The sequence below is a fragment of the Ranitomeya variabilis genome, chromosome 6, assembly GCF_051348905.1.
Source record: "Ranitomeya variabilis isolate aRanVar5 chromosome 6, aRanVar5.hap1, whole genome shotgun sequence".
Taxonomy (NCBI): Eukaryota; Metazoa; Chordata; class Amphibia; order Anura; family Dendrobatidae; genus Ranitomeya; species Ranitomeya variabilis.
Window position 1 is genome coordinate 64,770,365 of NC_135237.1, and position 14,963 is coordinate 64,785,327.

Below are 14,963 nucleotides of genomic sequence, written 5' to 3' on the forward strand. Positions count from 1 at the left end.
GTTCTCAGCAGCGCAGGTCCTGTTTACACAAGGGTACCGTCACACAGTGCCATTTTCATCGCTACGACGGCACGATTCGTGACGTTGCAGCGTCGTATGATTATCGCTCCAGCGTCGTAGACTGCGGTCACACGTTGCAATACACGGCGCTGGAGCGATAATTTCATGACGTATTTGCGATGTAGAAGCCGTTGGTTACTGTGCGCACATCGTATACAACCTGTGTCACACGATGCAATCATGCCGCCACAGCGGGACACTAGACGACGAAAGAAAGTTTCAAACGATCTGCTACGACATACGATTCTCAGCGGGGTTCCGGATCGCAGTAGCATGTCAGACACTACGATATCGTAACGATATCGCTAGAACGTCACGAATCGTGCCGTCGTAGCGATGAAAATGGCACTGTGTGACGGTACCCTATGTGCTTACGAAAACATTGGATCTCTTGGGCAAATCAAAAGATCATTTCACCCAATGAATGAGAGTTTTGCTTGTTCACTGGGTGATCGGCAGCCTGTTTAGACGGCATGATTATCGTGAAACCAGCGTTCATATGAACAATCATGGGATCTAAGGGGTAACGTTTCACCTTGTGGAGAGTAACAAAACGGGTCTGGTATATCACTCTCCACAAGGAGAGACATTACCTGTTAGATTCCAGTCCTAAGCCTCTCACCTAGTCATATCAGATCTCATACCTTGGCCTGACGAGGGGCAGTACCCCGAAACACTGTGTCTACAAATAGAGATTCTGTTTTGCCTTTTATCCTAAGTCATGGGACAAGGCTTGTTAAAGAGTCCATATTAACATCTAGGATGGCTACTTCCAATAGATGGCACTAGAGTTCAAGTCCTCTTCTCTAAAAAGGCAATTGGCATAGGTACAATTATTCACGGTAATCGTGCATAGTAAAAGCCCTTTTGGTTTGCAACAAAAGGTTGAGTTTCACAATGATAGATTCAGAATCTTAAGGCTCCCATCTTGTTAGTGGCCAACCAACTAATGTGTACCGAGGCCCCCCAATTTATCACCTACAGATTTTGTTAAGCAAAAGAAGAATCGAACCGATGTGTCTGGCAGTCTCTTATGTCGCGCTCCCTAATACAACATATGCACGCTCATTGAAACCAAACATGCATGTGTCTTATGAGGCTTAGGGCCAACTACATACCACCGTAAAAATTGCAACATTGACATGCTATGTCAATTGCAGCATGTCCGAGTTTGATCCGATATTCAGATCACTTTCGGACATGCAAGTCAATGAATGGGTGCAAATCATCGGACTGCATTCGTGCGACAACTGAGTGCAGTCCTATTTGCGCACAATGACACAATGGAGAAGATGGAGAAATTGTATTCCCTTTCTTCTCCTCACAGTGTGCCCTGATTCTCTCATCCTATATAATCTGATCACACTCTGAGCAAACTCTGATCAGAGTGTCATTTGCATAATCGTCCCAATTCATATTCTCTCACGGCCGTGTGACCCTAGCCTTAGATACTGATGATTAAGTCTTTTCAAAACACCAAGTCATAAAGTTACCTGAGCCTCACCAATGGTGATGGTGATGTAGACGGTACAACGATTGGTTGAGCCCAATGATTGGCTGCAGCACTGGAGTCATGACGCCATCGCTACAGCTAGCCAATACAGCCCAGAGTAGTGGCAGAGAGGCGTCACTTCAGCAGAGAAAGGTAATTAACTTCTCAGGTTGTCTTCTTAGACAAGTACAAAGCAGTACAGATAAAACCCCTTTAATGCAGCTCCTAATCATTAGTAAATCCAATAAGCATGGTAACATTGTACTTGGTACAGATATATCCTACATTGACTCTCAGTAAAAGAGTCAGAGGATTTTTTTTCGAATCATCAAACCTTCACTGGTGGACAGTGTGAAGTTTTGATTGTTTGTGTCCCCTCCTTGCTCAAAGCCGGCTAATCACTTTTGTTTCATTTTTTATTGAACCATAAAATGTATCTCCACCATTTTTTGGCAGCCGGTGCCGCGGTCTGTCCTCCTCCTATCACTCCCTATCATAAAAGAATGGGCTAAGAATTAGCCACAACGCCATGCCTGCCACAGTTACTCCACAATTCACGAGCCTCATCTTACCTCCATCTGCCTCCTTATGCCAAAGAGAAGGAGGATGAGGCAGCCACATTTTTAAAGGAGCCGTAATAGAATAACACTACAGTTAAAGGGGCTGTCTGGGCTTGGGTCAAAACTCTGCAGCTACTCTATGGGACTACAGACTGCCCAATCATGACGCACTTTCACAACTCCACGGTATTCTCTGTACTAGCCAGTGTTCGTAAACCGACTACAATAACCCGAATGACAAAACCCAAGAAAACAAAACAAAATGAGCATATACCCTGTTGTAGGTAAATTGTAATAGTACATGTAAATGACATAGGATACTTAGTTAACTCTATTTTGAAAAAAAAACGTAAAATCCATCCCACCGTGACAAGGTGTACCCAATCGGGAGGGTCCTATCTCTAGTATTAAAACCTCACCTTGTGTCAACCATCTTCAATATCCACCAACTTGTACTCTGGCTAATTTTTTTGGTTTTGTTGTAGTTTCTTGCACTTTGTACAAACAGGGGAGCTAGGCATTTAGTCTATATAGCTTCTCATGGACAGGTGTCTAAACTTTAAGGCTTGGGTCTTGCTCTGCCCTCATCTATATTGAGGTTGACTTACACAAGGTGAGATTTTAATACTAGAGAGAGGACTGTCACAATTGGGGTACACCTTGTCGCAGTGGGATGGCTTTTCTGCTGGGCACTTATGAGCCACACCTCACTGAGAAGAACTGGTGTAGAAAGTTTATGGTCAAGCAAACTCAGTTTACATCATGTTTAATGGGCCCCAATGCAACGTCTGTAAAGTGGCCCCTGAACTGTCATGTGTCACTTATCATCTTTGAGTGTCCTCAGGCACCAGGGCGCAGATGTGGCTTCTTCCTTTACCAGTACTATATCTATACCACTGGGTTTTCTTACAGTATTTTTATTTCTGAAAAAAAAAATACAGAAATCACTTCTGTCAAAAATGCCATATATTGTGTGTCTCCTGCTACTGAAAGGGACAAGAGGTTGGTATAGATGCTCAGCAATGTGAACTCAGGTACATTTTCCCTGGTGACTTCTCAGCGCGCACAGTAACCTGTTTGAAGGCACAATGATTCCTCTGGGCTCTCAGTACATTTCTTACAGTAAAGAATTTAGCAGATAGAAAAAGATCTTCTCAAAAAAAGTAGAAAAAAAAAGGATGAAACACGAGGTAGAAGAAAACGTGTCAACCGGAGCTATTGATGTAATGTTTCTTGGGGTTTTCCCAAGATTGAGAATTATTCCCTATCCTAAAGTCCCTCATACATATTTGATGACTGTCACGCAATTGATCAGAAGGCTTCTTAAATTGACCACATTTTTTCCAAAATAAGCAATTGATCAGAAGGCAGCTTTATCAATTGACCCTTCCATACGCAGGAACAATCGATTTTCCTAGCACTCCACGTTCTCTATGAGAGAGCTGCCAGACATCTTTAGCGGTGGTTTATCTCAAGGAGAACAAAACGATCAACAGTCTAAAACCGGACATTCCAGGTGCTTTACTCCGCCAACAATCATTCATATTAGATTGTCAGACAATCCCTTCTATATCATCAGGTTCGACCAACTTTAGTCTAATGCGTGTGGGGTCTTATAGATAAGGGACAACTCATTAAATGTTGGGGAGCCAACAATTTTGAGGACAAGGCTCTGTAGAACCGTATCTCAATCGGATAGAGGTTGAACTTGTGCACCTCCGCTCAATTCATTATCTATAGGACTCCAGGAGATAGACAAGTGCAGTGCTCCATGTGACATCAATTCTCATTGCAAAACATAAACAATGACTGTATTATTTTAATTACCTGTCATAATTTTATTATATTGTATGTAACACTGGGGGGTCCAGCTCATGCGAAGTGGTAAATCCATTGTATTTTTAGACCATGTACAATTTTTACTTTTAAGAGATGTACATCTATACACAATGTATAACTGAATGAATATGTTACATGATGATTTTAGGTTGTTAATGTTTTTGTTGCTGAATATGAAGGCAATGTATTTTATATTTATGCTTTATTTGTCTGGTATAAGAGACATTACTTAAATGGCATAGAGCAAACAAAATAAATGTGAGTTACAAGAGTCAGTTGGACCAACGAGTTCATGTCCACCGCCTCTGTCCTGCTGCTGTAGATGGGTAATAATCAGCTGAACCGAGCTAACTATTGATTTTTAGACGACATGAAGACTTTAGGTTGTCAGGAGTTCACTAGGGTTTCATTATTTCTGCAAAATAATAAAAGTTCTACTTTATTTCTAGTTACTTATTATGTACTATGGAAGAAATTATGAAAATAGCATCTTAGCTTGTTGGGTTACTAACAATAAGAACTTAAAGAAAGCTTGTTATCTGATTCATGATGCCTGAACAACGGGCAGGATGAATCAGACACCGGCTGTGTTATTTTGTCAGTGTATGACAACGGCTGGAGTCACACTGGCGATTTTAAAATCGGTTCGATTTTGATGCAGGAGAGTCAGACGAGTGTACTGCAAGTCTCATGCGAGTGTCATGCGTTTTTCATGCGAGTACAATTCGATTTTTCATACCTAGCATCCGATTTACATCCGACTGCAATGCGATTTTAACATGAGCTTATACATAGAGCAATTCTCTATGACATAATTTCCAAAGGAGATATCCTTCAAAACATATATATATATATATATATATATATATATATATATATATATATATATATATATAATAAATTACATAGATAGATAGAATAGGATGACTAAGGGCGTTTTTCTAACGCGCCAGAAACGCGTCAGGTGTTGACATGCCTTAATAACATTTTAATATTTTACTTTACGGGTTGGAGTGCCGGATCTATTCCTTCCTTTCCTTTGCTTCGTCATGGCTGTGCTCACCAGCGGAACTGGCACCCACCTGTTTTCCTAATTGGACTCAGCCTCATTTGGACGATTTAGGTTTACTTTTGCTGCTCCCAGACCTCCTTCTCCTATATGCTGATACAATAGTTCCCCCAAACTTTCTGCCCATGGTTGGGGTGTATTGGAAAAATATAACAGGGTATTATACAAAAATTACTGTTGGAGCGCCTGCTAGGACCGTGGGATACTTGGTACCAGGCCGGTTTCTTAAAGGGATATGTCACGACCACAATGACCCGGTCTGTGGTCCTGGGCGTCCAATAAAATATGAAAATAGGGAATAGAGTTTATGGGATAAGTGTTCGTGATGCCACCTGTGGTACTCGGCAATAAAGATGTTAGCTGACGCTGCTTGAAGAATCCGCTGGGGCTGATGGTGATGCAGCAGAGTTGGTACAGCTCTCCACAGGTAAAGCTTTAGCCCTAGGGTACTTAGGTTGTAAATGATGCTGATGCTGATGGTGGATGTGGTGCAGGGTGGATGGCGCAGTAAATAAATGTGAGGACACAGCGTGGTGCAGTTTCCAATGCTTTACTCACTGTTCATAGTTGCACTAGCTGGGGTGCTGTGTCCTCCAGGTTTGTGGTCCAGCCAGCTCTCAAGAAATTTGGATGCACTTTCCAGAACCCTCTTTCTATGTTCCTTTATCTGGCTGTCTCTCTGCACTGGCTTCACCTCTCCTGCCCTGCGCCTGCCACACAGTGTCCCAAGCCAGCAGCCTCGGATCTTGTCGGGCGGCAAGCTCTAAGTCCCCCTGGATCCTAAATGGCTACCTTTTCAACGAATGTGTGCAGATGTGACTGTGCTTCCTGCCAGGGCCGCCATCAGGGCATTACAACCCTTACTTGTGTAAGGGGCCCGGTGATCAGAGGCAAGGAGGGAGGGCCCGGACTTACTGAGACACGACGCAGGCAGCATGTCTGATACACTTCGGGCCCCACCTCTTTTCCTCCTGATAACCGGGCCCCAGGGACAGGGGTGGCACTGTCCTGCTGGTCTGGAGGCATTAGAGCTGACACACTGCATCGCTCCTCTCTGATGTGGCTGCACTCAGTGCAGCAGACGCGATGCACTAGGTGCTAGGCACTAGTTATGTGCAGAGCTCGGGACTGGCTCCGCCTCCGTCATCTCTCACCCTCTATCTACTCCTGAAAAAGATGGCAACAGTGACTGACCGGAGCTCTGCAGGAAGAGGCTGGAGCCAGAAAAGGTGAGCAATTCAGTGATACTGGCTCCAGAACTAGGGCTTCTCACTGGGCTGCAGGAGGGACCCGCGGGGCCCCACTTTTCCTGTGGGAACAAGCTGCCACCATTGCACTATGCTACACTGTCCCTCTAGTACTGGTTTGGAAACTGCTGTGTCTCCCTGTACTCTCATCACCTGCTGCAGTCGGGACCAGGGGAGGGGGAGGGGGTGACAAGTGTCCGACTGAAAGAGGAAGCAGCCATCATAGTCTTCTGCTGACTGCTGCCCTGTCTGTCCGCTGTCCTGAGATGATGGGGCAGGTGGTGAAGGGCCAGGTCCTGCAGCATAGATATATATAATAGTGTGTGTATGGTAGTATGCATATATAATGTATGTAATATACACTGTAGTGTACAGTATATGTATTTTCTTGTTTGTAAATGAGTGTGTATGGGTATACTGCAGATGATATTTCTATATGTAATAGTGTATCTGTAGTATATAGTGTATGGAATGTATAGTGTACAGTGTATCTATATATATATATATATAGATCCTCGTATATATGTAATAGTGTATCTGTAGTATATAGTGTATGGAATGTATAGTGTGTGTCTGTGTATACAGTATATCTATATATATATATATATAATCCTTGTATCTGTAGTATATAGTGTATGTAATGTACAGTATATGTATTTTCCTGTTGATAAATAAGTGTGTGAGCCTATCCTGCCTATGGTTCTAGTGTATGTGTGATCAGGCCCGAAGTAATAATTAACCCTTCCTGGCAGATTCCCATTGGACCCCTGGTGTAATAGACCCCCTCTGATAAAGGATCCCCTGGAGGGCGCTGGTATATGTGGTGCTATCAGTGTACAGCAACTGTAGAGCAGCCATCTGCAGATGAGTGCTGCGCTCTGTACCCTAAAACCAGCACACAACGCGTGTATGTTCGTGAATTATCGAACTCAAACAGCCTCATCTTTAGGGTATGTTCACACGTTCCTGATTTCAATCCTTTTTTTTCAGGACTAAAAACCGCAGCTCTTGGCAGAAAACGCAGGTGCGTTTTTGGTGCGTTTTTGGTGCGTTTTTTGGTGTGGTTTTTGATGCGGTTTTTGATGCAGTTTTCTCTGCAGATTGTCTGTGTTTGACACAAATAAAGCTTTAACTGCAGTGGGGGGAAAAAAAAAAAAGAAATGATGTCATTTCCTTGTCCAACCCTTTTCTTCTTCCATCCTCCATTTTGGAACATACACATCAAAATGAGTGGACGTGCTGAGCGTAGGCCAGATGACAGCCCGCGGATCCAGCTCCGCACGCCACACCGGATTGCGATCCTGGGGTTGATGCTTCTAATTCTGAATCGACATGCACGTCAGGTAAGCAGATGTCTGTTTGTTTTATATATTGGGTTATGGGTACATGTCCACGTTCTGGAAAGGCTGTGTGTTTGGCGCTGCGTGTGGCCGCAGCGCCAAACATGCAGCGTCCACATGTAACAGCATAGTGGAGGTGATTTCATGAAATCACGTGTCCACTGTGTGTCATCCGTCAGCCCTGCGACTCCGGACATGCTGCGCGTCTTTTATGATCACAGCATGTCCGTGTTCCTTGTTGAGAAGCTGCGGCTCCGCAAGGAATAAAACAGGGCCCTATGCGTGGGGTGCGATGATGCTGGATTTGTACAAGGAACACATCTGGCATCATTGCGTCCCAGAAGGGGGTGGGGCTTTGCACATAGCGGCTTTGGCGCTCCAACGATAACGATGGCCATCCTGAACGTGGACACGTACCCTTACATATTCCGCATTGCTTTCCAGGCATGTTTGATATTTTTTTCTCATTGTTGTGTTTTACAAAATATATATATTTTTTTTATTTTAGAGGCAGCGGCGGCAGAGAAGACGTGCGCAGAAAAGGATGTGGGTGCACCCGCTTTTAGCAGAGCGAACAGAGAAGGGGCACTTTTATGTGCTGTACAATGATTTGAGGAGGTAAGTAGAAATATATTGAATGACAAATTTACCTTTTTTTGCTAACAATACTTGTGAAGTAACCCTTTTTTTTGTTTCTTTTTCAATTTTCAGATATCCGGAAAAATTTATCTCTTTTTGTCGGCTACCAATTATGGCATTCGACAGACTGCTCACCATACTGGCACCCCATTTAACACTGCAAGACACAGTGATGAGGAAGTCCATTTCTGCAGAGGAAAGGCTGCTCAACACCTTGCGGTAAGTAACAATTTTTCAGGGGGAATGTCGTTAGGTCTCTATTTTACACGTCTCTGTGTCCAGTATGTGTGATTAAACCCACCCAGTCCTCCTGTTGGACGGGGGGCACACATACACACACACACACACGTGAGATACGGGCGAGTGTTGGATGGTAATCCCCGGCCCTGCCGCCTGCACTCTGGAGCGGAGTGTGCACCCACATACCAATACATGGATCCGCACGCTCCACAACGGAGTGCATGCAGCAGGTCCGGGGATTACCATGCAACACTCGGTCATATCTCGCATGCGTGTGTGCAAAAGTCCCATCAGGCTTTTTATTTAATGTTTTTTACACCCTTTGTGTTGTGCTGGGTGTTAATGCCATCATTATTGAATGGTGCTGGACACATATTATAGCGGCTTTACTTGTGACATGTTGTAATTACCTTTTTGTGTGACATTTCTAATTTTATTTTTTGTTTCTTTGCAGATTTTTGGCCACAGGAGAGAGCTATACATCACTGCACCTCCAATTTAGAGTTGGTAAATCTACCATCTCTAACATTGTGAGGTGTACATGTACCGTCATCTGGCAGAAGTTGCAGCCTATAGTGATGCCTTCCCCAACCGAGGAGACTTGGCTGCAGGTTGCAGCAGGCTTTCAGTCTGTGGCCAATTTCCCAAACTGCATAGGTGCAGTCGATGGTAAACATGTTAGGGTTCAGCAGCCACCACGATCAGGATCACGCTTCTTTAATTATAAGAAGTATTTTTCAGTGGTCCTGATGGCGGTGGCTGATGCCCATTACAAATTTGTTGCCATTGATGTTGGTGCCTATGGTAGTACTGGGGATTCTCGGGTGTTGCGAACGCCACAGATTGGGATGCAAATTCTTCGAGATGGCGGCACGCTCCCAGCCCCAAGACCTTTGCCGGGTTCCACACATCCAGTACCCTTTGTGATGGTATCGGATGAGGCGTTTCCCTTAACGACAACCCTGCTGCGCCCATACCCACGAAGGGGACTGGATGCCCGACGGAGGATTTTTAATTATCGGCTGAGTCGTGCACGCAGATATGTGGAATGCACCTTTGGGATCATGACTAGTCAGTGGAGGATCTTTCACACTGCCATTCAGTTGGACACAGACACCGTTGATGCTGTGATAAAGGCTTGCTGTGTACTCCACAACTATGCTCGTGAGTACAACACTGACGTAGATGTGGAGTACCAGCAGCCAGTATTTAATCCAGTTGTCAACGGGGGTCTGGGCAGGCCGTCCAACTCTGGTGTGCGTGTGAGAGAATCCTTCACTGACTACTTTATGAGTCCTGAAGGTGCCGTGCACTGGCAATACTCCTGTGCTGGTGTTGAGCAGCCTGACCAGCAGAGAAGGATGCATCTACACTGACCGTCCCCAAAAAGTTGCCGACATCGCTGCTAACAGTTGTGAAAAGATCACGAAGAATGATAAACGACAGCAATCAACACAAAATTTTGTTTCCAAAAATTTTTTTTTCATGTTACCAAAAAAAGAAAAAAAAAATTGGTTTTAATTTAAATAAAAAAATTTTGGGGGTTTAATTTGGTTTGTTTCTTTGAATGTCAAAAAAATGGGTGGTGTTTTCATAAATTAACAACAGTATGAGATATACAATAGTTAACACATCAAACCCCTAAACCACTAATCGATAGCCCATAAACCCAGGACAGCGGCCTTGTCCCCATTGTCTAAAAAGAAGAGAATATTTTTTTAAAACAAAAATTTATTTTAAAGAACACAAATTAGTGGTAATTTTTACAATTGATTATTCAACTTAATTTTCAATTTACGTTCAATTAAGAAAGGTGTAGTCTGGAGAATAGAGGAAATTTGTTCCCTCTGTTTGCGAATTTGCTCCCCCCAGCTGCTGCGAACTTCTTCTATCTCCATAACTTCCTTGGCTGCCTCTATCTCCATAACTTCCTTGGCTGCCTCTATCTCCATAAGTTCCTTGGCTGTTGGCCAAATACTGGGGTCTTGTAGCTGGTGTTTCAGGTGTTCTGTGTCGGGGCCTGAAAAGTCCCAACACCCCCATCAGAACCTCATTGTATGGCGAAATAGGAGCAGGGTCCTCCAGAGCAGTGAGGGACATCTGGACCATAGACATAAAAAGAAATTGTCTATCCGGTGGCAGGGAGCGTGTTTTTCTTGCGACAGTTAGTGCAAACGAGTCGCAATGGTCGTCGCTACTTGATTTTTTAATGAAATCCAAGGTGTCACAGGCAATTTGAACCGTTTGGTCCTCTTGATTCTTCTTTGTTTTGTTTTTTTTTTTCTCTGCTGCCACCGGATAGACAGCTCTCTTCTCCACTCTCACAGCTTCTACGGGATCAGATCCTTCAGCAGCTGCTGAAGCAGATGTGGATGCAGCAGCTGTTGAAGTGGATGTTGATTCAGCAGAAGCTGTGGGAATGGATGGAGAGATGGTCCCTCCCACTCCAGAGGAACTGCCTGCTCCATCCTCTGTGTTGCTGTCCTCGAAATCAGCTGCAGACATGTTTCCTTCCGTCCTGTGGGGGGAAAAAAAGATCATTAATAAAATTTTTAGCACAACATATTATATATAAATAATCTTGTGGAGTGGATTGTAACTTACCTTCTCAATGTCCTGCTGGTCACAATAAACTGTAGCTCTTCACTGAAGGGGAATTTTGTTTTGCTCGGCGAAGAGCCACTCCTTGAACAGTCATTTAGAAATTTGTTAAATCGGTCTCTGATGGAGCGCCAACGTTGCCTCACATCTTTATCTACCAAAAAAAGGTTCCAAAAAACAACAACAAATTTTTAGAGATCTAAACAAATTATTTAATATACTCAAGGTTTACTAAATAAATGTAATTATAATTACCAATTTGCCGTTGTGTTGCCCCAGGATATTTGGCCCAATCCGGGAACATGTCGCGAACTATTTTTGTCCACGCGAGTTCCCTAAAGTATTTATCCTTATAGGATTCATCTGAAGGGTCCCACAGGGCCGGATAATCACGAACCTACAATGAATACAATAGTGTCATCTCATAATCTATAGAACGACCAAGTAATGTTACACAAATGCTTTTAAAAAGTTGAAATATATCAATAATATATTTCTAATATATCTAATATCTAATTTCAGTATTTCAGTGGCACGTATATACGTGCCACGTATTTAAGTGCCACATATCACGTATTTAAGTGCCACGTATATACGTGCCACGTATTTAAGTGCCACGTATCACATATTTAAGTGCCACGTATTTCAGTTGCACGTATTTTTGCTATTGTAAGGTGGCATTAATCCCGGTTAATAATGGAGAGGCGTCAATAAGACGCCTATCCATTATTAATGCTATTAAAGGGTTAAATGGCGGAAAAAATTGGCGTGGGCTCCCGCGCAATTTTCTACGCCAGAATGGTAAAGCCAGTGACTGAGGGCAGATATAAATAGCCTAGAGAGGGTCCATGGTTATTGGCCCCCCCGTGGCTACAAACATCTGCCCCCAGCCACCCCAGAAGAGGCACATCTGGAAGATGCGCCTATTCTGGCACTTGGCCACTCTCTTCCCACTCCCTGTAGCGGTGGGATATGGGGTAATGAGGGGTTAATGCCACCTTGCTATTGTAAGGTGGCATTAAGCCCGGTTAATAATGGAGAGGCGTCAATAAGACGCCTATCCATTATTAATCCAATGAAAGGGTTAAAAAAAACCCACAAACACTAGAAAAAAAATATTTTAATGAAATAAAGACACCCACTTTTTGACCATATTTTATTGTACGCTCAATCCGTCCTGAAGACCCTCGACCTGAAAAAGATGAAAAATAAAAAAACAAATTCATACTCCCTGGCCCTGTCCGCAGAAATCCATCGAGGGTCCCACGAAGATCTTCCATGGAGAACAGACACATCCAGAGATATGTCTGCTCTCCACGGCTGCAGCAACACACTGACAGGAGCCATAGTTCCTGTCGGTGTGTCACTGCGCATGCGCGAGCGAGTTTACCGGCGGTCATTGACCCCGGCACTCTCGCTTAACGGCAGTGCTGCGTGGGAAAGTTCAATGCAGCTGTACTGCCGTTAACCGAGACGCCGGCGCCATTGAGCTCCGGAACAGTACGCGATACACTGCTAGGAGCTTCGCTCCTGGCAGTGTATCGCCGGAGAGCAGGGGATCGGCGTGGGACACTCGTTTTATGGATTCTGCGGACAGGGAGTATGGATTTGATTTTTTATTTTGGGATTTTTTCCTGGAGGATCGAGGGCTTCGCCTACCAGTGTGCTGTTGGTGAGTATATACTCTGTGTTATATGTTGTATGTACTGTACTGTGTGTCATGTATGTGTATTGTGTGTAGGTGTTTTGTGTAACTTTACAATTGTGCTAAGTCGCCGGACACAGGGACAACTCTCCCATCCTAATACCGGATGGGAGTAGTAGTCCCATACGGCGACTTAGCACAATGGAGGCACTATCGTCGCATGGGGACACACACACACACGCACACACACACACACACACATACACACACACACACACACACACACACACACACACACACACACACACACACACACACACACACATAGACACACACACACACACATACATACCAAATCAATCAGACGCCCGACATCGATCCCCATGCGACGGTATGCCTCCATGACAGTCTCTTCGGGAACGACACTACGCCCACGCACTTCCGCCCACGCACTTCCACCCGCTTCCCCGCACTTCCTGCTGCAGCGGTTCTGCACCACAAACCGCAATAAAACCCGCAGATCAAAAATATATCTGCGGGTTTTATTGTGGTTTACTGCGGGTTTGACCTCACAATGGAGGTCTATGGGTGCAGAACCTCTGCAGTTTCGGACAAAGAAGTGACATGCTCCTTATTTTTTCCCGCAGCTATTCAGCGCGGCTTTTTTTTTGAAATTCAGGATCATGTGCACAGTGGTTCCTGTTTTCCATAGGGTACATTGTACTGTACCCTGCATGGAAAAAAGCTGTGGAATCGCAGCGGCAAAACCGCTGCGGTTCCGCGGTAAAAAACGCACTGTGTGAACATGGCCTTAACCCCCGGGGCTTTTTTCGTTTTTTGCTCCCCTCCTTCCCAGAGACATAACTTTTTTTATTTTTCCATCAATATGTTCATGTGAGGGCTTGTTTTTTGTGGGACGAGTTGTATATTTGAATGACACCATTGGTTTTACCACGTTGTGTAACAGAAAACGGGAAAAAAATTCCAAGTGTGGAGAAATTGCAAAAAAAGTGCAATCCCACACTTGTTTTCTGTTTGGCTTTTTTACTAGGTTCACTAAATGCTACAACTGACCTGCCATTATGATTCTCCAGGTCATTACGAGTTCATAGACACCAAACATGTCTAGGTTATTTTTTTATCTAAGTGGTGAAAAAAAATTCCAAAATTTGCTAAAAAAAAATTGCGCCATTTTCCGATAACTGTAGCGTCTCCATTGTTCGTGATCTGGGGTTGGGTGAGGGCTTATTTTTTGCACGCTAAGCTGATGTTTTTAATGATACCATTTTGGTGCAGATACGTTCTCTGTTATTACATTTTAATGCAATGTCGCAGCGACCCAAAAAATGTAATTCTGGCGTTTTGATTTTTTTTCTCCCTACGCCGTTTAGCAATCAGGTTAATCCATTTTTTTATTGATAGATCGGGCGATTCTGAACGCGGTGATACCAAATATGTGTACGTTTGATTTTTTTCTTTTTTAAAAATTTTGATTGGGGCGAAAGGGTGGTGGGCTTAGCGCCGAAGCACACCTCAAAGTGGGGGATACTTCCAGCTGACGTACTATTCCGTCAGCTGGCAGAAAGGGGTTAATAGCACACCTCATCTTTTACCTTTTTAAATGAATGCATCAAAAATGCACATAATGTGCGCAGCATGTTTCCTGCCAACACTGCATTTTTTTTTAGCAGAAAACCGGCTTCCAAAAAAGCAGTATGTGAACAAGTTGAGAGCACAGGTGGGATCCAGTATTTCTGCATTCTCATGTTTATCATTATGGTCATTATATAATGGACGGAATAGTCCATGCAGTAAAGCCGCGGTTATTTCACTATACGTAGGTGTAGAGATGAGTGCCGTCAGGGTCTGCAGTGATTATCATGTCAGTTTTATATGGTCGCTGAGGTCTCTTTTTATCTTTTCACAAACTATTACATGTATGACCCAACACCACACGAGAGCCCTGGGGAGAGCAAATGCCGACACCACAGGAATGACGCCGCACGGGTGGTGAGTACAGGCTTTATTATTTTATCGGGGCCGAACATTAACATCAAGAAGGGGTTGTCCTAGTAGTGGACAATCACTTTAATATATAATGCCTGTGGGCCCTTTGTTGTGCACATCCTCTGTTGTTACTCCTGGAAATGTATGTATAGCACCTGGCCTAAGCAGACACAACCTGATGTTACCTATATGGCTACAGCTGCTGGACAAAGCCATTTACTGTG

The 14,963-nt window shown here is 43.9% G+C and overlaps 2 protein-coding genes across 2 annotated transcripts in view; both read left to right on the plus strand.

The window, feature by feature from the left end:
- PTPRN2 (protein tyrosine phosphatase receptor type N2) overlaps positions 1–14,963 on the plus strand; it is a 1,208,901-nt gene that overhangs the window by 829,752 nt on the left and 364,186 nt on the right. The gene's annotated exons all lie outside the window — the stretch shown is intronic.
- On the plus strand, positions 7,493–8,475 carry LOC143783435 (uncharacterized). Its single transcript, XM_077271842.1, has 3 exons — positions 7,493–7,610; positions 8,116–8,225; positions 8,319–8,475. Exons 1-3 carry the CDS (start codon positions 7,494–7,496, stop codon positions 8,467–8,469), a joined length of 378 nt encoding a protein of 125 aa, XP_077127957.1. The 5' UTR covers position 7,493; the 3' UTR covers positions 8,470–8,475.